The 20929-nt window shown below is 36.9% G+C and overlaps 1 protein-coding gene across 1 annotated transcript in view; it reads right to left on the bottom strand.

Moving 5' to 3' along the window:
* LOC106060811 (b(0,+)-type amino acid transporter 1-like) overlaps window positions 1-18791 on the bottom strand; it is a 29477-nt gene extending 10686 nt beyond the window's left edge. The window contains exons 1-6 of the mRNA XM_056035997.1: window positions 18494-18791; window positions 9711-9902; window positions 9268-9369; window positions 7853-7969; window positions 5306-5431; window positions 2124-2249 (exon numbers count right to left, since the gene is read on the bottom strand). Of these exons, the coding sequence (XP_055891972.1) occupies window positions 2124-2249; window positions 5306-5431; window positions 7853-7969; window positions 9268-9369; window positions 9711-9902; window positions 18494-18509 (679 nt within the window). The 5' untranslated portion in view covers window positions 18510-18791. The remainder of the gene's footprint in view (window positions 1-2123; window positions 2250-5305; window positions 5432-7852; window positions 7970-9267; window positions 9370-9710; window positions 9903-18493) is intronic.
* Window positions 18792-20929: the final 2138 nt, after the last annotated feature.

Here is a 20929-nt window from a genome sequence, read left to right as displayed (position 1 = left end):
GTGGAGAGACAGCTAGTGGATTGGGAGGGGGGAGTAGCTTTAAGGTCTCTCACCGGAATCCATGGCAAAGCTCAGGGCCAAGCATTATGCTGAGTTCTGAGCTGCACAAATTCATTCTCCTGGAGTCTACAACGCACTGTTTTGTTATAGTAAGAGGAATACGGGTAAAGACAAATGGTAATTAAAATAAAAAAAAACGATATTGAACTTTTGTCTTTTGTAATAAAAGATGCTAAATGTATTCTCCTGTATATTGCATTGCACTTTTCATCTGAGTGCATACAAATAAATATATGTCCGCAAATTAATTTAAATCTACTAAAGAAGGAGGCAACATTTGCCAATATTATTTTGCAAGGGACATCCTTGTTAAAATATTTATTTTGCGTATATTTCATCAGTTAATAAGAGAAATTTAATCGCTCTTGTGAGAATTAATCAGCTTTTTAAATAACAATTTTTTATGTAGTTTGTACTTTCTACTAAAGGAATGTTATCGTCCTCAGTGGCGTAGCATCCATGACGCGAAAGGGTTCAATGAACTCGGGCCCACGACCATTAGGGGCCCACAGCCTGTGGCGTAGCAACAATGGCGCAAAGGGGTTGATTGCACTTGGGTCAATAACTCTTGACCGGTGGGGGTCCACCTGAGCTTCTATACATAGTCTGACATTTTAACTTACTAATTAAATGTCATTGCTTAGTTTGGTTCATAATTGTTAAAGAAAGTTAATAAGTTAATACCATTATATTTATCGAAACCTCTAATTAGGCTTTATTTTAATTGCTATGAATATTGAAATCTCACATGCAAACAAAGTCCCACAGAGTCAAAACGAACTAACACACCTGTTGGGCGATGCAGTGCTGACACAAATACTGGTACTATAGGAAGTCCAATGCGCGCCTTTTTTCTCTTTCAAAACCAACGCAGTTCACGGGACAATCCTTGACCTTGTTTCACAATCACGTGATGGATTTCATGGACATAACATATTCTCATCATTTTAAAGGCGTTAATGCCCAGTTTCATTTCAAGTTCAAAAGACAAAGAGTTGTATGATGACACCCTTCTTCCAGTCACATCTGACCCAGAGGATATTGCCATAAGTTTATTGTCCAGGAATGCAATCCTTTCAAGAAGCCGTCCATAACGACATGACAAGTCTGTGTACGAGATGTGGCTGTTGATTGTCTTTTATTTTAAACAGCTACATGAGATTTGGCTGTTTTTATCATAGGCAGCTACATAAGATTTGGCTGTTTTTATCATAGGCAGCTACATAAGATTTGGCTGTTTTTGTCATAGGCAGCTACATGAGATTTGGCTGTTTTTATCATAGACAGCTACATAAGATTTGGCTGTTTTTATCATAGACAGCTCCATTTTATCATCATGTTTTCCAAACAATATCACATCATGCATCTTATTTCTTACTTTGTTTGTATCAGTTTGTTTGTCTCACTTTGTTTGTATCAGTTTGTTCAGCGTGACGTCAGTTTCAGAATATCGATTGTTCAAAACTGTATATCTATTTCTATGACACAGAGAGCAGGTTGGCTTCACTCTGTCTTCTTCATTGAGCGAGAAAAGGCCAAAAGTTTTCACCTAGAAGTTCCTTAGGCATGTAAAAAACATTTCTTTATTCATTTGAAACATCTTGAAGTCGTTTTATTCTGTTAAGAAATTGTACAAACATTAACTTTTAAGAAAATTACTTGTCTGAGTTCCAACTGAATCAAACGTAATGACAATGCTACTAATTACTTATTTAAAAAAAGGTACATTGGAATGTCTTTTAGGAAATGTAACGATACATTCCAATTACTCAATTGTTTTGTCTCTTGTTGGGGGAGGGGGGCCCACCAACATATTCTTGAACCCTGGCCCACAGGTACCTTGCAATGCCACTGATCGTCCTTGCGATAAGAATTGTTGCATTTCTCCCCCTTCCAGTTACGTTTTAATTCAATACAAAGTTTTAGGCTTTCAAACATTTTAACAAATAAAAGTGAATAAGATTTAGATCTACTTTTAACATTATGCTCAGAATAAAGAACAATTTATAATTGTCGTGTCTAAAGATTAGAAAGACAACAATGAATTAAACGTTATCAGTTACCTTCCGTTAATCTCTTGATCCCCATAACAACTACAACAGAGAGAGCTGAGAGTTTCCCAACTGTAGCCAGCATCTGTAGTTTCTCTGATAACTTTGTAGACATTACATTCACCAACGCCATGGACACTAAAATATACATTTTAAATATGTTAACTTGCCAAACGTGTAATTCTTGTCCTATTTTAATACTAGGTAAAATTTAACATTGTATTCTTTGTATTGCATAGATTACAGGTCATCTGTTTCTGTGGCCCACGGGTAACGAGGGTGTCATGTGGTCAGCATAACGACCAACCGCCTTTACTTTACTGAGTCCTCCCAGCTCTAATGGGTACCTGACATTAGTTGGGGAAAAGTAAATATGGAATAAGAAATTTGTCTTTATCTTTGATTCTTTCTGAGTAATTTATTTTAAAAAATTTCTATTTGAAAATTTTGATTATGTTTTAATATTATTATTATTATTATTGCTATTAACTTTATAATCCTATGTCCTGATTTGTCTCTTAATTTCTGTTTTAGTTTCTTTATGATTTCTTCAGTTAAGCGGTCCCAAACAGAGGGTGCATGTTCTAACACTGGCCTAACTAAGGTTAAATGGCATTTTAGTTATGTGTTCCTGTTTTATTTTAATTTTTTATGTTGCTTGATTTAAAATCATTTTTTAAAGAAACTCACAGGCTTAGTTTGATTTCATAATAATATCAACAATATGGAAATTCCATAATAACTTTTCAATATGATACACACATAGCTATTATGAGTCTGTGTAGTGGCTTCTCTCATCTGTTCAATGCTTTCTGTCGTAGGGGTGCTGTTACAGTTCGTGTAACCCAATACCTCCATGTTTTCCTGTCAGCAGTCGCTCTTAGCAGGATATCCAGAGAGAAGCCGGTACACTGTACATTGAAGAATGACTTTTGATAGTGACTCATGTCTTATCATATGACCGAACCAGCTGTTTTGGTCTCTTCGCGGTATTACAAGGTTCTTCCCTTTTGTTGACTTGTAAATGTGCAAATGTATTTGTCTTCTTTTCCTGGTATTCGATACTCTGCATTTCTCTGTAGCATTTACTCTCAAAAACTTGGATTCTTTAGCCTCAGGGTTCAGTGTCCAAATTCTCAACCATATAGGAGTAGGCCTACAGAGACCATTAGCGAAGAATACAGTTTTAATTTTACTTAGAAGCTGATATTAGATTTTCCACAGTTTGCTCATAGCAGCAGATGCCAAGCTTAAACATACTTGCATCTCTTTTATTGATCCTCCGTCTCTTGTTATGTTTGACCCTAGGTATTTAAATGAGTTAATTTCTTCTAATGTTTGACCATTCAACTGTATACAACATCTCGTACTATCTCCACCACAAACTAATATTTTGTTCTTTTCAGCACTGATTTCCATATCAACTGCACTATCTGCAGCATCCAGTTTGAAGTAAGATGTTGCAACTGGTCTACATTTTCTCCAAAGAGGTCTATATTATCTGCAAACCTGAGATTGAAAATAAGCTTTCTTTTTTCAAGTCCCTCATTTCCCCTATCTCTGTGTAAAAACGAGCGTTCAAAATGATGGCTTGCAGTGAATCAAAGAGAATTGAATGTTATCTAGTAGTACATGCAAACATGTTTCATTCTACACTATAGGAGCCAATTGTGTACGATAAATCTAGTCCAAATGGTTCGAATTATCTTTTCTTAGACTGTGAAACCTGATTTCATCTTACTGATTGATCTCAGAATGAAAACAAGTTCCCTTGTGATCTGATAGTTGCTCTAGACAAGTTCTTAACGATTGATCTCAGAATGAAAACAAGTTTCCTTGTGATCTGATAGTTGCTCTAGACAAGTTCTTAACGCTTTAAGTCTTTTTGTTTGCTTATACATTTACGTTGTTTGTTTGAATGTAGTGAGACTCTAGTGAATTGGTTTGTGTTGGTCTGACACTTAGAGATCTTGAAGGCGCTGCTATTTTCAAAGTTTCAGGAAAGATTCTAAACAAATAGTATGACGTCTGTCGGTGTCTGATGGATCACTCGACAGATTGAGCTAGCCAGGAAAACCACTGACTTGGCAGAATTTAAGTCATTGGTTAATATGCATGCCTGAATGCATGACGCGTAGGACGTAATCATCTTCTTTTTTGAAGTAACATCTGTATTATATAAGATAAGAAGATAAGAAAGAAACAGTTGAAGAGCTCTCACATTTGAGGTCCAGAAGAAAGACCTTGGAGAAGACAAGCACAGAAGACGTCACGAAAAATTAAATAGACAACGGCTTTTTCTGCATCAGTAGCAGGAAAAAATGCAGGTTGCAACTGGGTCGGCGAAACCAAACACTGCACTCAGAATTACTCTTCTGAAACGAAGACATTGCCAGTATGACGGGAAATGATGTTTGTCTAAAATTGAGGATACATCTGTAGCGAGTAGTTCAATAAGTCCCCAAAATCGATTCCTTAATTTAAAAGCAATATGTACATAACTAAAGACTATCGACATTTGCCTGCGGACAATGGTTATGCTTGCCCTGGATGTGGTAAAATATGTAGGTCACATCTGGGACTGCGCAGCCACGGGAAATACTGCATTCCTCACTAATCTTCAAAATCGAAGACTAGCCTTATTAGTTCTTGGCATTACCATGACATTAAAAAAATAAATTGATAGAAATGACAAATTTAAATAACGATAGGCCTAATTGTATTTTAACATTTATAAGCCAACCAGCCTGGGGTTTTACATTCCTTTTTACATCCTTGTAGAGTGAGATTTGGTATAAACATTTACTTTATGCAGGTTAATATTAGTTGCAATACATTTTTGCTAGCGATTCATGAATGAAGTTTAGAAAAGAACACCACGGAGTTTCCGCGTTCTTATTAAAAAGTAAAACAGGCGAGTATATTGTAGAAGTAATATTATTGTAGATGTTTTAGTTCGGTAATCCGTTTTATGGTTGTATTATATAATTATTAAATACATTTTATTTATAAGCCTATATTTCTATGTGAGATTCCTGAAAAAAAGGGGGAGCGCCAATAAAGTACCTTGCCCCGGGCGCTTCTTTTGTTCAATGTTAGTTTTCTATTGTTCTAGCTTTTGTGTTGGTCAGGCCAGGGCCCTTGTTATATCTGTCAACGAGTAGTTAAGAAAAGACAATTAAATGTTGACTCACACACTGCCATGGAGGCCACTATGATAACAAAGAGTCTTGGTGGCCCACATTGATCGAATACAGCGTCGGCGACATAGTCAGTGAATGCAAGAGCAAAGACAGCTGTAGAACACGGCTCGGCAGCAGCTGTAGAAATTAGAGGCTTAATTAATAAAAAAACAAAATTGAATCAATAAGAGTTTGCTTTTTTTTTCATATCAGAACTTACCAGAGCAATAGAATACGTTTTTAGTTAAACTTATAAGAAATACAGTTTAAAGAATTTCATGAAATATTTTTTCATAAGTTAAAAACAAAAATATTTACAATATCCTATACTCTTAAGCGAGCAATTCTTGTATGTATGTATGTATGTATGTATATATATTTATATTTATATATATATATAAATTTTATTTCGAAAACGGCTCTAACGTTTTTCTTTAAAATTTCACGGTATGTGCATAATAGTGAGAAAAAAATTCTCATCTCATTGGCCACATCGGGAAAACTCGAGATCGACCGTTATATCGGTTTGAAAATGGCTCATTATCGAAAAATTAATTTTGGCTAGAATGTTTTATGAATGAAAATTTTCCATGACGTAAACGGGAAAAACGCTGCTTACGTCACTAAGCTTACAGCAGTATACTAAAATATTTCTTTGCAAACAAGTTCGAGTTCTAAAGGATCAATAGACCTAATTAAACATTTGCGCACCATCTTACTGTAGATTGATTTATTATAGAACTATGAAAGAAAAGTAATGAAATTAAATGTGCCGATATATGATTAGTTATTGTGTTTTAAGTGCTTAATAAGTTGTTTACTCTTTAATTGTGTAGAGCGGTGTAGATACCTTTTACTTTGTTGTTTATTTTGCTGGTGACCTCCAGCTGTCTCGTTCTGAGGTTGCATGCAACCATATGCTCTCTTCTATGTCAGCTAAGTCAAGTTTGCGCCATAAGCTGGTCTTTTAAGCGTTTCGGTGTTACGTAGACCACTTTTTAGCTCACCAAAAAAGACTGCCTTTGGCATGCGTTCGTCTGAGATTCGTCTCCCATACAGGATACTGCTCTGTCCAGCGTAACTGTCGGACTTAAAGAATTCGGATACACATTTGAGACCAAAAGAAAATTTGCTGCCGAGGACAAACGCAGACGCTAAAAGAAAATCTTAATCGAGCACCGCGGACAACGGTTATGCTTGCCTTGGAAGTGGCAAGATATGTAGGTCACAGCTGCAATCCTCATTAATTTTCGGACTCTAAGACAAGCCTTATTATTATTATTATTTTGCTGGTGAATTATTACCATGTGCTCATGCTTCGGTGTCTACCTCTCCTGTACCAAAACAAAGGAAAGGGTCATAACACAGCTTCTCTACGCCTTACTTGCTCACACTAAACATGATATCCATCTAGCGGTCAACGAGTTTGCGTACGCTGCAGTCTCTTTTGATTTAACTATAAACCTCGGTAAAAAGCTTGGAGTTAGGGCGTGTTGACGGAAGGCCCAAGAGAGATCTGAATGGAGGGATGTGTAAAAGCAGGCCATATCCCTCCACGGGCTGTAGCACCACTGGGATGGAAGGATGGCAAAAGCCGGTATGAACTTCTTATAGTCAGGCTGGGCAGGGCACGTATCCCGTATGGGTAACGAGCATATTGTTCGGCGCAACTGAGGTGCCCCACGGAAACGTTTCTTTAGAAAACTAATGCGATGATTTAAGTCTAATAAGAAAAAATGCGCCATTTTACTTTGTCACTAAGTGCATGTTTTACCCTATAACGTAGAAAAGTTACACTGCAATGACTTTCTTTCAAGCCATTAATAGTAAGCCTACAATTGTTTTACGCAAAAGATGGATTGTAAAACTATAAGACGGACGTGAGCTGTAGTTTGTCTAGGCTGTAGGAGGACTTAAAAGACTTTAAATTTAATCGACATGTACAATTAGGCCTACAATTAGAACTAACAGAACACTAAAACAACTCTTCAGATTAGTAGTCTTTATCCGATCGTTCATTTTCGTAATTACAAGAATATTCCCAAAATGACTTCGGGTATGACTTCCTTAACAAATTATTCATCCGAGCGAGGCTCGGTCACCTGATATTAATAAATAATATATTTACAAAGACCTTCACTGAGTGATTCCTGATTCACCACTCAATACTAATTTCCTCACTTCGGCTGGATGTAAAAATGCGCACCTGTTTTTACTTACCTCGTGCCTAGAACAACTAATCACCCTTCCAGATTGAAACGGCAGCAGTTAATGTTCACCAAAAGGTTTTTATTCGCAATTTCGTTGCAGTAAGTATTTTAAAAGCCGACGCATTAATGCTTAATAGAGAAAATTCTACTCCTTTTTTTTTAAGAAGCTAATACACTAAATTAAATTTTCCCACTAAAAGGAGCAAAAAATTAAATTTCAGCCAGTGTTCCTTAAATACTTGGAGTACCAAAGCACATTTTTTAAAATCAGTTAAGTTTACTTAAGAAATCCCTATTATCAACGAACCATCATTTGTAAATATTTCATAATTGTTATAGTTTTACTCACCTATTCTCATCCATGAATACACAAACCCAGCCAACGGCCCAAAGGCTTCTGTAATATATGCATACTCTACACCTTCTCTTCTCACTGATTCTCTTAACTCAGCAAAACATAAAGCAGCTGAAATACAGAGTGAATATAGCTGAAATACAGAGTGAATATAACTGAAATACAGAGTGAATATAACTGAAATACAGAGTGAATATAGCTGAAATACAGAGTGAATATAACTGAAATACAGAGTGAATATAGCTGAAATACAGAGTGAATATAGTTGAAATACTGAGTGAATATAACTGAAATACTGGGTGAATATAGTTGAAATACTGAGTGAATATAACTGAAATAATGAGTGAATATAGCTGAAATACTGAGTGAATATAATTGAAATACAGAGTGAATATAGCTGAAATACTGAGTGAATATAGCTGAAATACTGGGTGAATATAGCCGAAATACTGAATATAGCTGAAATACAGAGCGAATATAGTTGAAATACTGAGTGATATAACTGAAATACAAAGTGAATATAGCTGAAATACAGAGTGAATATAGCTGAAATACAGAGTGAATATAGCGAAATACAGAGTGAATATAGCTGAAATACAGAATGAATATAGAAAACTGAAAATGTAAAACATGGTGAATACAAGTGAAATACAAACTGAATAGATTTGAAATGGTACAGAGAAAAGCTACGAGCAGATGTAGCTAGATTGATAGATATGTACATATTGGATAGAGTGGACCACATTGTAGCTATAGTTGTATTTATAAATAGTTACACACTAAAGGCATTAATAAATAAATTTCATATTATAATTTCATACTGTAGAATATCATTATCGCCATCATTTCATTTGTTCTAATCGTTGCTAGTCAACACCTGGGGAAATGTATGAATGTAAAATGTTCTAGAACTTTCACTAGCAAGTTGAGACAAGGGAAAAAAAAAAGATTTTTTTGTTCAGTCCTTGAAAAGGTTTTAAAAAATAATTGACGCCATTTGCATTTGGCATCTCTTTGGCTAGAGACGTCACCAGCTCAATATTTGATATATGAGCTCGTGCTAAAGACTTGACATATAGCACATGCTTGACTTGATATATGAGCTCGTGCTAAAGACTTGACATATAGCACATGCTTGACTTGATATATGAGCTCGTGCTAAAGACTTGACATATAGCACATGCTTGACTTGATATATGAGCTCGTGCTAAAGACTTGACATATAGCACATGCTTGACTTGATATATGAGCTCGTGCTAAAGACTTGACATATAGCACATGCTTGACTTGATATATGAGCTCGTGCTAAAGACTTGACATATAGCACATGCTTGACTTGATATATGAGCTCGTGCTAAAAACTTGACATATAGCAAATATTGGTATGCAACGGCTAAACTTGGACCTACCACACATGCTGAAGACTCCTGCGAAGGTCCACATGACCAAACACATACCAACTGATCCGACACCAGCTAGAACAGCTTTGGGTGTACCGAAGATTCCTGGACCTAATTACAGATAAAACATTTCATTTGTTAAAATACCTTACATAACTCATTAATTCGCTTTTTACAAATCTTTTAATGCCATACAAAAGTCATATATATATATATATATATCAAAATATCTATGATAATATGGAATACATTACACAAGTCATCAAATTTTTACATAAATCATCAACGGCCAGACTTGTACTAACCTATCTCCACTGTCACACAGAACATCTAGCAAGTGAAACCACATATAGACTCATCAGGTAAGACACTTATATCTGATTCTCTAGTATGGCTTTTTTTTAGTTTATTATCCCCGAGTGACCCCGAGTATTCTTTCTCTGTGTACTTACCAATTATGGCATTGATGACTAATGAGCCTCCATAGAGTAATCCAATTTCTTGACCAACAAGATGTTGATTCTCCGACTTTTTGATGCCGTCCTCTGAACTCTTCTGTCCATCATGACCAATACTGCCACGATGACTCCATGTGACAGAGGGACGATGGCCTTCCGAGTAAGCTGTGCCACGCCTAGGAAAAGCTGGGTATTGGAGAAAGACATTACGATGACTTCTTCAATTTGTCTGTGATCATGTATGGGATATTATAGATCAATAGCCGGATAAATATTCTTCAAAATAGAGCCTGTGTAATAGTAATACCTCGTTAGGTCAAAAAAAATTGCTTAAAAATGTTTTAATACCATTCTAATAATAAATTATCCTAAAGAGCAAATTCTTCTGCTTGCCAGCAATGGCCAGAACTCTGAGGCGCTAGCGGAGCTAATGACACTATTGGGTAACAGCAGAAAAATAACAAAAACATCAATATCATTTACACTAACCGAAGTTCACTGCTCAAGTTGGATGACAAAAAAACATCAATATCATTTACACTAACCGAAGTTCACTGCTCAAGTTGGATGATAAAAAAAACATCAATATCATTTACAGTAACCGAAGTTCACTGCTCAAGTTGGATGATAAAAAAAACATCAATATCATTTACACTAACCGAAGTTCACTGCTCAAGTTGGATGACAAGAAACATCAATATCATTTACCCTAACCGAAGTTCACTGCTCAAGTTGGATGATAAAAAAAACATCAATATCATTTACAGTAACCGAAGTTCACTGCTCAAGTTGGATGATAAAAAAAACATCAATATCATTTACACTAACCGAAGTTCACTGCTCAAGTTGGATGACAAGAAACATCAATATCATTTACACTAACCGAAGTTCACTGCTCAAGTTGGATGATAAAAAAAACATCAATATCATTTACACTAACCGAAGTTCACTGCTCAAGTTGGATGATAAAAAACATTCTCTACATTCAATGCCTAGAAAACACGATCACGATATTCAATGGCAGAGTTGGAAAGACGCACATTTAGAAATATATTATAAGACCTACATTAGTTCCTGCCATGGCCCTATCAATCTACTAGACTTAGTAGCTAGTTAGTTAATTAACTATAGGTAATTTAATTATTTTGTTTGGTATCTCGAAAAGGGAAAGAAATTGTACTTGTTTAATGTGGTGGTATAAGTTGAATTAGCACCCTTTATACCTTGTAGGTCGCCGCTTTAAAGTTTGGAGCTAACAATAGATAACTATAAACCTTCTATTTTCATAAGCAATTCGCTGGCACAGAGATTAGTGTATTGGTTTGAGGAGGCTTTAGCGTTCAACTTTTTTTTATAGATACATTTAAAAAGCAATCACCCAGGTATACCTTCCCCCGCCCCCCCCCCCCTCAGAGGGATTGTTGGCACATTGGTACGATGGTTGGGACACATTGGTACGATGGTTGGGACACATTGGTACGATGGTTGCGACACATTGGTACGATGGTTGGGACACATTGGTACGATGGTTGGGACACATTGGTACGATGGTTGGGACACATTGGTACGATGGTTGGGACACATTGGTACGATGGTTGGGACACATTGGTACGATGGTTGGGAAACATTGGTACGATGGTTGGGACACATTGGTACGATGGTTGGGACGCTTCCTATAAAGGCCGTGAGCTTCATATGCAGTTGAGTAGACCAAAAGTATGCGTGGTGGCAACTTTATCGTGCGGAGCAAGCCGCCCTAGCCCAGTTCCGAGTTGGTCACTGACCAATTGGTGTTTACTTCGGACAGTTTCGAGAAAATTACGACACACGGTGTCGCCACTGCATCGAAGACTACGAAACAATAGACCACATTCTCTAAGAATGTCGCGTTTTGCATGTAGGGCGATCGGGACATGGAATTGAGAGAGAGAGATAACTGGTCCATGTGCGGCTACAGGTCTGCCTTTGTATGGGGACAAGGCGACTTTCAAACTCACTGCCCGCTTTATCTGAAGTGCTCTAAGGGAGTATTCTCAGCAAGTTTCACGTAGAATTGGGAGAAGGGCAGCCGAGAGGAAAGTCTTAAATCACCACCGTGTTATTGTTACGTTTTCATATTGGATGAGACTCTTTAGACATGTAAACGACAAAATCACAGTTTATAAATACTTTAATCTTTATTAACACTGAAAACACTTTCTTGTTCATAGTCCTCCATTTCGGTTCTTCTTTCCTTTCAACACGCAATCGCACCATTTCACATTCACACTAAGATGCGCACGTAACACCCCCCCTGTTTAACAAGTTCGATGCACATCGAACGTCCAAAATACACATCACTGAATATATTATCAGACTATTCCAAGTTAAAACAAATCAGTAACATATAAAACCATAATGTAATAACTACACAAAATCAAACACAATGTCATGTTAATACCAATACAATTCCAACATGGAATAACAATTATATTCATCACAATAATAACTGTTATTATGAGCAATTGAAACCACTTCTGTTAACATATATCTATAAGTAATCATATTTCTATTAATACAACTCCCCACTCATAATCGTATGCCTGTACAAAACACCATCATTCCAGTCGCAATCAAATAGTTAACAAACAAAGTCTATCTTGCTCCATGCATATTGTAACAACAATATTCAATTCATTACACATATATTTATTCATTGTAGAATAGAATAATAATTAATGTCCATCATTCCCACCTTTTCTAATCCTATCTATATAATTCTAACATTATTGACATGCCATCCTTTCCGCTTCCCTCCTTTGCAATGATGTCCCATTGTGATCCTACTACCTAATGATCTAGCTGTACTGTTTTCTAGGCTGCTAATATCCCTCTCTTTTCTCGTATACGCCTCTTCACTATTGTACCTTGAATCCTTAATTCTAATTAATTGTTGACACTGTCTTCTAATATGCCCCCTTCTCCCACAATTAAAGCATAAGATGTATGAACTTGTACGTCTATATGTGGGTTTAAATCGCTTTCCCTGTACCACTGATTGCCTTACTTTACTTTGATTTGGACCCATTCCTATTGCATTGCTTTCTACCTTATCTGTTAATTCTTTCTTCTCGTGCTCTCTGCTACCCATGTCATCTGATGTATGAGATCTTATGTCTTCTTCCACATCCCCATTTCTACCTCGCGTAGACTTTATCCCATAATATTTCTTCCAATTCTCAATCTCCCTTACTGAACATATTTTCACCCCATGGATATTTCCAATAATTAAATCTATCTCACCCTGATCTACAACACAAGCTTCCACTGTCCCCTTAACATACGGTGTGTCTATACTAACTTTAGCAATCGGTAATTGTACAATATTCCCATTAAACATAACACACTTCCTAGATTCGCCTGTATATTCATGGTCTTCCACTAAATTCTTATTCACTCCAATAATAGTGCTCCCAGTATCCCTGATGGTCTTGGCTGCCTTTTTCCCTACGAATGTATGAAAAATCTCCAATGTTCCAGTATCAGATGACAATGATAAGCCTTGCTCTATTCTACCTTTCTCCCAGTCCTTTCTTTCCTGTCTGTTTCCTTGATATCTTCCGTTGCGGCTATCATTTTGTCTTTCATATGTACCACTTCTATACTGTCTCTCCTGTGTCTCCCTTGTTCTGTGAGAGTTATTCTGTGTCTCACATGTTCTGTTAAAGGCAACTATTTCTTCTATATCACTGCCTCTAGATAATTTCTTCTCGGGATGTGCCACTTTATAAGCCCTTATCAGTCTTACTATGTCTTCTATGGATTTCGGTTTCCTCTCCAACAGAAATATTTTTAATTCCTCCTGACACTCGTACATCACTTTGTCCAGCATGAGAAATGTCTTAAGACTGTCAAAGGTTTTTTCTACCTCAGCGGTTTCTATCCAGTTATCGAAATGGCTGCTCATTTTGTCCAAGAAGGTCTGCGGGTCATCCTCTGGTTCTATCTCACAATTAACAAACTGTTGGCGATAGAAAGCTTCTGTTTTCCCGAAAGTTCGAAGTAGTTGTTCTTTCACAATGCTGTAGTTACTCTGGTTCATACATATTTTTGAAGGCACCTCCGCTGTAAATGATCTTGACAATAAGAATGTCCATTTGTCTTCAGGGTACTCCAGTTCTCTCATTTCTATTTCGAACTTCTTCAAAAAAATGTCTATGTCCATTTTGTCTTCGTTGAATATCAAACCTTTATATTTTGCCAGTTTATTCCCTGTAGATTCACTCTTTCTTTTATCATTCTCTTTTCCTTGGTCTGTTTTTAACTTTTTCTCTGCTGTCTCTTTTTCAAATGCTAATCTTTCTCTTTCAATGGCGACCAATTCATTTTTCTTTTCCCTTTCAATTGCTACTATCTCCTTATCCTTTTCTCTTTCTCTTTTGTCCTCCTTATCTAATCTCTCCTTTTCTTTGTCTCTTTCCATCGCTAATCTCTCCTTTTCTTTGTCTCTTTCCATCGCTAATCTCTCATTTTCTTTTTCCCTTTCTCTTTTGTCCTCCTTATCTAATCTCTCCTTTTCTTTGTCTCTTTCCATCGCTAATCTCTCCTTTCCTTTTTCTCTTTCCATCGCTAATCTCTCCTTTTCTTTGTCTCTTTCCATTGCTAATCTCTCCCTCTCCATCAACCTTTCTTGTACGTATTTTCTTAGTTCTGCCCCTTCAAGCTCCAACAACCTTCCCTCTTCCTTCAACGCTGCTACCTCAGCCCTGTCCGCCATAGTCTATTTCTAATAATATCGAATCGAATGTTCTCCTGTCTCTAGATCTAGATTTTACTATCTCTACTGTCTGCTGACAGGAGATCCCCTGTGAATAGAGGGATACGTGGGTTACCTTTGCGTTGGGCGCCACTTGTTACGTTTTCATATTGGATGAGACTCTTTAGACATGTAAACGACAAAATCACAGTTTATAAATACTTTAATCTTTATTAACACTGAAAACACTTTCTTGTTCATAGTCCTCCATTTCGGTTCTTCTTTCCTTTCAACACGCAATCGCACCATTTCACATTCACACTAAGATGCGCACGTAACAGTTATCTTTATTTTATATTTACAATGGGAGGTTTTCTTAGAAATTACAGACGCTTCTTCAAAGTAGAATTACGTTCTAGATGTTTATTTTGTTGAGTCGACGCAACATTCAAATACGGTAAACATCTCAATAAGTACCGAATGGCAGTCTACATACACAAGAAGGACCTCGTATAGTGAATGTGAATGATCGCAGGCAATCAAGTTTTCTATGTACATTTGAATGGTGGAAGATAGAACTGTGCTTACTGCGGTGTGCAACTGCAAGATGTAGCAAATGTCAATTGCATTGCACTGTTGCTCTTCCTTTTTGTAGCTTTAAGCTGTATTTTTGCGGTTTGTGTCTTTTGGAATGACACTGTTCTTGGATTTTATAGTTATATACACCAGTGAGGAGTATTCTTGTGGTTGTGCTGTTCGGGTCGCCTTTATTCTTTGAGTATTTTTGCAGTAAAGCGGTGAGTGTTTAACCTCTATTATTTAAAAAACAGTTTGGGAGCCAGCTGAAAGCCAGTATTGTTTGTTACTGTATCGCCCAGTGGAAAGTGAGGAGTTGATGGAAGGTTGATTACAGGTTATCCGAGGTGTGGATAATAAATTATTGCTTTGATGTTAATGTCCATACATCAGGCTTACAGTTCCCGGTCATTTCTTCTCCGGTCAGTTCACCCCCAATTAAATTTTTTTTTCATTGTTTAATTGTGCTGTTAAGGCTTTGGCTTTAAGCCCTCATTTTATCTAATATATAAATATGATAATGTAGAATGTAGGGATGAAATGACCAGGGATGAAGTGACCGGGGATGAAATGACCGGGGGATGAAGTGACCGGGGATGAAGTGATCGGGGACGAAATGACCGGGGTTGAAGTGACCGGGGATAAAGTGACCGGTCACCCAGGCTTACATGCACTGAATGATTATGTAAATAAGGGCTTAAAACCAAAGCCTTAACAGCACAATTAAACAATAAAAAGAAAAATATTTAATTGGGGATGAAATGACCGGGGGATGAAATGACCAGGGGATGAAATGAGCGGGGATGAAATGACCGAGGATGAAGTGACCGGGGATAAAGTGAACGATCACCCAGGCTTACATGCACTGAATGATTATGTAGAATGCTTTTTGCATTGTAATCATATTTATATATAAGATGAAATGAGGGCTTACAGCATATACCTTAACAGCACAATTAAACAATCAAAAAGAAAAATATTTAATTGGGGATGAAATGACCGGGGGATGAAATGTGAAATGACCAGGGGATGAAGTGACCGGGGATGAAATGACCGGGGTTGAAGTGACCGGGGATGACGTGGCCGGGGATGAAGTCACCCAGGTCACCAAGGCTTACATGCACTGAATGATTAAAATGTTGATTAGTTTATGAAATTTTATTGGATATTTTTAATCGTATAACTTGTGCTAGAATCACTGAATTGTAAAAACTGAAAACAAATATTTAGAATGGTTACATCATCTCTTGTATTTCTTTATATTCCATGTATAATGTTTGAGCATGAAGGTTTGAGAAGTGCAGTCAGTGCTCGGGCTTGATGTCAATGTCAATATCTAATCGTTGTGAACTATTCATAAACAACAAAAGTGTCAGATATCAACACACGAAAGTTTCAAATATCAACACCATGAAAGTTTCAAATATCAACACCATGAAAGTTTCAAATATCAACACCATGAAAGTTTTAAATATCAACACCATGAAAGTTTTAAATATCAACACCATGAAAGTTTCAAATATCAACACCATGAAAGTTTCAAATATCAACACCATGAAAGTTTTAAATATCAACACCATGAAAGTTTCAAATATCAACACCATGAAAGTTTCAAATATCAACACCATGAAAGTTTCAAATATCAACACCATGAAAGTTTCAAATATCAACACCATGAAAGTTTCAAATATCAACACCATGAAAGTTTCAAATATCAACACCATGAAAATTTCAAATATCAACATCATGAAAGTATCTCTACGCCTGTTATAAACTCAATGGTACACACAGTTCTTTTTATTTCTAGAATACATTTATTCTTGACATATTCATCAATCACAAAATAAAAACTCTCAAAACTTTTTTGTACGCGCTAAACAAATATTAACCTGCTCTTTGACCTGCAATGCTTGCCTAATTAACGGACCCATAGAGTCTTGTTTGTCTATTCAATTTGCATTTCTAATGAGACAGCTTGTGTTTTAAACGAGACCTTATCTGAGAATGGAATGTGCTATTGGAAATCTAATTTTAGTTATTGTCTTAACGTGCTGCAAACAGAAGCAATGGCTACTTACAATCTTTTCATAGCGCCCATTTTACTTGTTTTACATTCAATATGTATAAGTGTGCACAAACATATTAACTTGTTAAAAAACAACAGCTGTAAGCTTCTTGAACCTCACAGGGCATATGTTATAACATACAAACAGCAAGCATCCAACTAGGTTTAGTTTTCAAGCCAAAACGTTTTCCTTCTGGCCGGTATATTACTTCCGTTCATACATTGTGATGTATTACCCACTTATTAGCATGGCCGGCCGTAGGCCACTGCAACCTATGCAGCCGCAGTGGGCCAAGCACTTTCATTGGCCCCGTGTTAATTCAAGGTGTAAATTATTAAAGTAAAAAAAATATAACTTATACATAATATCAGTGTTTTCGCGGTCTCCCGGAAATCCCCTGAAATAGCAAAATATAGGCCAACTAAAAAGTCCTGGAAATGTGAAATTATTAAAATCTCTTGAAAACGCATAAAAATCTGAAAAATAGACAAAGTTGTCATTTTAGGATGCCAATCCTACGCGCGATTAAAAAAAAATCAGCATTGTCAGCTTTCATTTAAATCAAAGACCAATATATTTTCTAATTCAAAATCTGAACTTTGACATTATGCTTATCCCTACCCCATTGGCGCCGCGAAATCATTTTCGCATAGAGTCCCGCAATTGTTCGGGGCGGCCCCTCGCATTATACACATCAAATAGTAGATAGATACTCAAACATAATATCTACTATTTACAACGATACTAATTCAAAAAGAAAAAAAAAGGTCGTTAAAGATCCTATTTCAATCAAATAGTAGAGAGTTGTCTCTCTTTTATAAGTTTCAGATCTAAGATGGTCAGGATGGTGGCCTGCTCTCGTGGTATGTGGTCCCGAGTCCTGCCCGAGTCCACCAGTGCCGTCCTGCTGAAAGTTTGGAATAAGACGCAGTCATTTAGGAAGTCCGAGAAATAGACAACGAACAAACAAAACAGAAATGAAGATTATTAGGTCCTAGATCCAATCTCCTGCGATACTGGAAAGGGAGCTAGGTTCAGTATGACGACATTCCCAATCGCATTTGGCCAGATATTGATCCAGCCATCTTATTTATGGGGTTTATTTATTTGTTTTGATCTGCATAGAGATATAAGTTTTTATAGGTGATGTGTAAATACGCCCGCAAAAACACCGACGTTTGAAACCTTAACTCCATTCCGAAGCCTGTTTAACTTAACAATGTCTATCAATGGTATTTGTACATCTGTATAATTAATTACGGGGGAAAAAAACTATTAATTGGTTTATTATTAGAGGTTTTAAGCTTTAAATCCTACCTTCTTCGAATGTAATTGTAATCAGTAACTATAAACTGCACATGTAATGAACATCATCTCTATTGAAATCAGCTAATACCCACCTTTGTTTCTCTCCATGTCGACCTAAGCCAATAAACTCTCTACTCGCAGCAGGACAAGTGTACTCATTAGCCACTCCATATGCAAATCAAACAACACAAATATATTTCACACTTTGATGTAAAAGACCATTTAAAAAAAATCTGTTGTCTATATTTCCAGCTGAGTGCCACATTCTCCAGCACTAAAAGTACTGTGTGCGTAGTTTAATAGACACAAGACAGCTGGTTTTTTTTTTAATTAGTTCTATTAGCTGTCATCTTTCTTATCTCAACCCTGTTTCTTTGTTGTCTGCCTGTGTCTTGTTTGATAACGTCAGTTTGAATGTTTTCACTTTCTCTCAACTCTAACATAGACTTGGTCCATACACTTTTAGTGTTGTCTTAATAGACATTAGTGTCAGGTTTACACAGACATTATGTGACTATAAAACATACTGTTATTGTAAGCACTGGTACCATACGTCAATTGAGGCCATTGTTAGGATACGTCTGTATCATGTGGCACTAGAGGATCCACAACTTTTTGAGTGGAGAGGGGCGAGTTTTGCCCCAAACCCTAGCCCCATGTTAACCCTTACTTGGCCTAAGTCTATGTATAAGCCTAGGTATAAGCCAAGCTTTTTTTATTCATTCTTAAATGCACAAACACATTTTCCTAACGTCTACAGCTCACTATGTTTCCTAGTAAAAAGTCAGGTCAAATAATGAGAAGTAATACAAGTGTGGGATAGGGCCGATACTCTGTTAGTGTCAATTGGGGCACATGTGACGTGACGTAAATGTTTCTTTATCTATCTATCTAATTCTCTTCATGGCTCAAAAGTTTGGACACGCAAGAAGAAGTAAAGAAAAGATCACTCTTTTATTTCTGCAAGTCGGACGAACTAGAGTTACCCTACGAAAAAAAAAAAGAGGGGGGAGAACAAGTAGTATTCACCCGTCACAAAATAGCAGGGCTGGACCGTTGTGACCAAGAAAGATCACTCTTTTTATTTCTACCTCACGTAAATTTAGCGGCGAAAAAAGAGGGAGGGGGAAAACAAGTAATATACTCTGTATTTACCCGTCACTAAATAGCAGGGCCGAACTTAACCATTGTGGGGCCCTATACGAAACAGAATTCGCGGTGCCCAATTTGGGTAGGGATACGGATTATAAGTGAAAATTAAAAGTTTATATTAGAAAATAAATTCGTCTTTGCATTTTATTCATTCTTTACTAGGTACATAATTACTTTACGAGCCTTGCGTTTAGCGAAGTCAAACAGGATGTCATAAAAGTTATATCAGTAACATAGATCACGCTCAATAGCTAGAATTACCAAATGTTTCAATCTATCTATGAGAATTGTTGACCTCAAGTAATTCTTCATTAGTTTTAGGCGCGAGAAGATTCTTTCACCAGATTTCAAAATTACGGGATAATGCCGTTTTTTTATGCGCGTAGGATTGTCGTTTCCCATATTGAATGACATCCCAAAATGACAATTTTTGTCTATATATTTCAGGAGATTTGTATGAGTTTTGTATGTGGCATTCATTCTCCCCCACCTTGTCTTCTACATGACTAAATTGAAAAGCTGTAACGAATTCAGAACAACGCTGCACAGATAGTTCTACGCAAAACAAGACGCGATTCTGCTACTGCTGTCTTGCGGACACTCCATTGACTTCATGTGAATGCAACAATGGACAACAACGTGGTCGCATTTAGTCATCAGTGCCTCTACATTAAGAAATGCTCTCGAACCTCAGTGAACTGATCACTTCATATGTCCCACAGATAGCCCTGAGTGTCATAAACGCCGTTAGTTGTGCCGCGTTTTCTCCTCAAAAGTTACGGCATGCAGCCCGTACAGAGGGGGGAGGGGAGAGCAGGCTTTTAAAGAGCAAGTTGACCAAATATTAGGAAATCGCTCCCCCCTCAGACCCTATGCTTTAGGCCTACATTTACATAGAATATTAAGACCTACCTGTGTGCACACTGTATTTAGATTAGTTGACCACTTATTCTCTCGTGTGTAGGTCTGTTATGCTCTCCTAGGTCAGGGGTGGTCAAATTACGATTTTTGCTTTCATTTTGTTTATTTTAGGTGAGATTTTAATACTAAATCATCACTTACCACAGCACAGCCGAGGGGGGTTTGAGTTAAAAACCCTCTACCACGGGGTTTTGAGATTTGAAAAACCCCTATCAGGGGGTTTTAAGATACAAATCCCTCTACCAGTGGGCTTTGAGTTTAAAACCCCCTACAGGGGGGTTTTGAATTTTAAACCCCCTACCAGAGGTTTTTGTAGTTAAATCTCCCTCTTCTATAAAACAAAACAAAAAAAAAATGCAAACAACAATCCCCAAATTCCAACAGCACAGTTAAGGAAGATTTTGATTTTAAAACCCCCTCCAAAATTTACGATAACCCCCAATTTCAATATAAAA

Source organism: Biomphalaria glabrata, chromosome 7 (genome assembly GCF_947242115.1).
Source record: "Biomphalaria glabrata chromosome 7, xgBioGlab47.1, whole genome shotgun sequence".
NCBI lineage: Eukaryota > Metazoa > Mollusca > Gastropoda > Planorbidae > Biomphalaria > Biomphalaria glabrata.
This window is presented reverse-complemented; position numbering and strand designations above follow the sequence as displayed.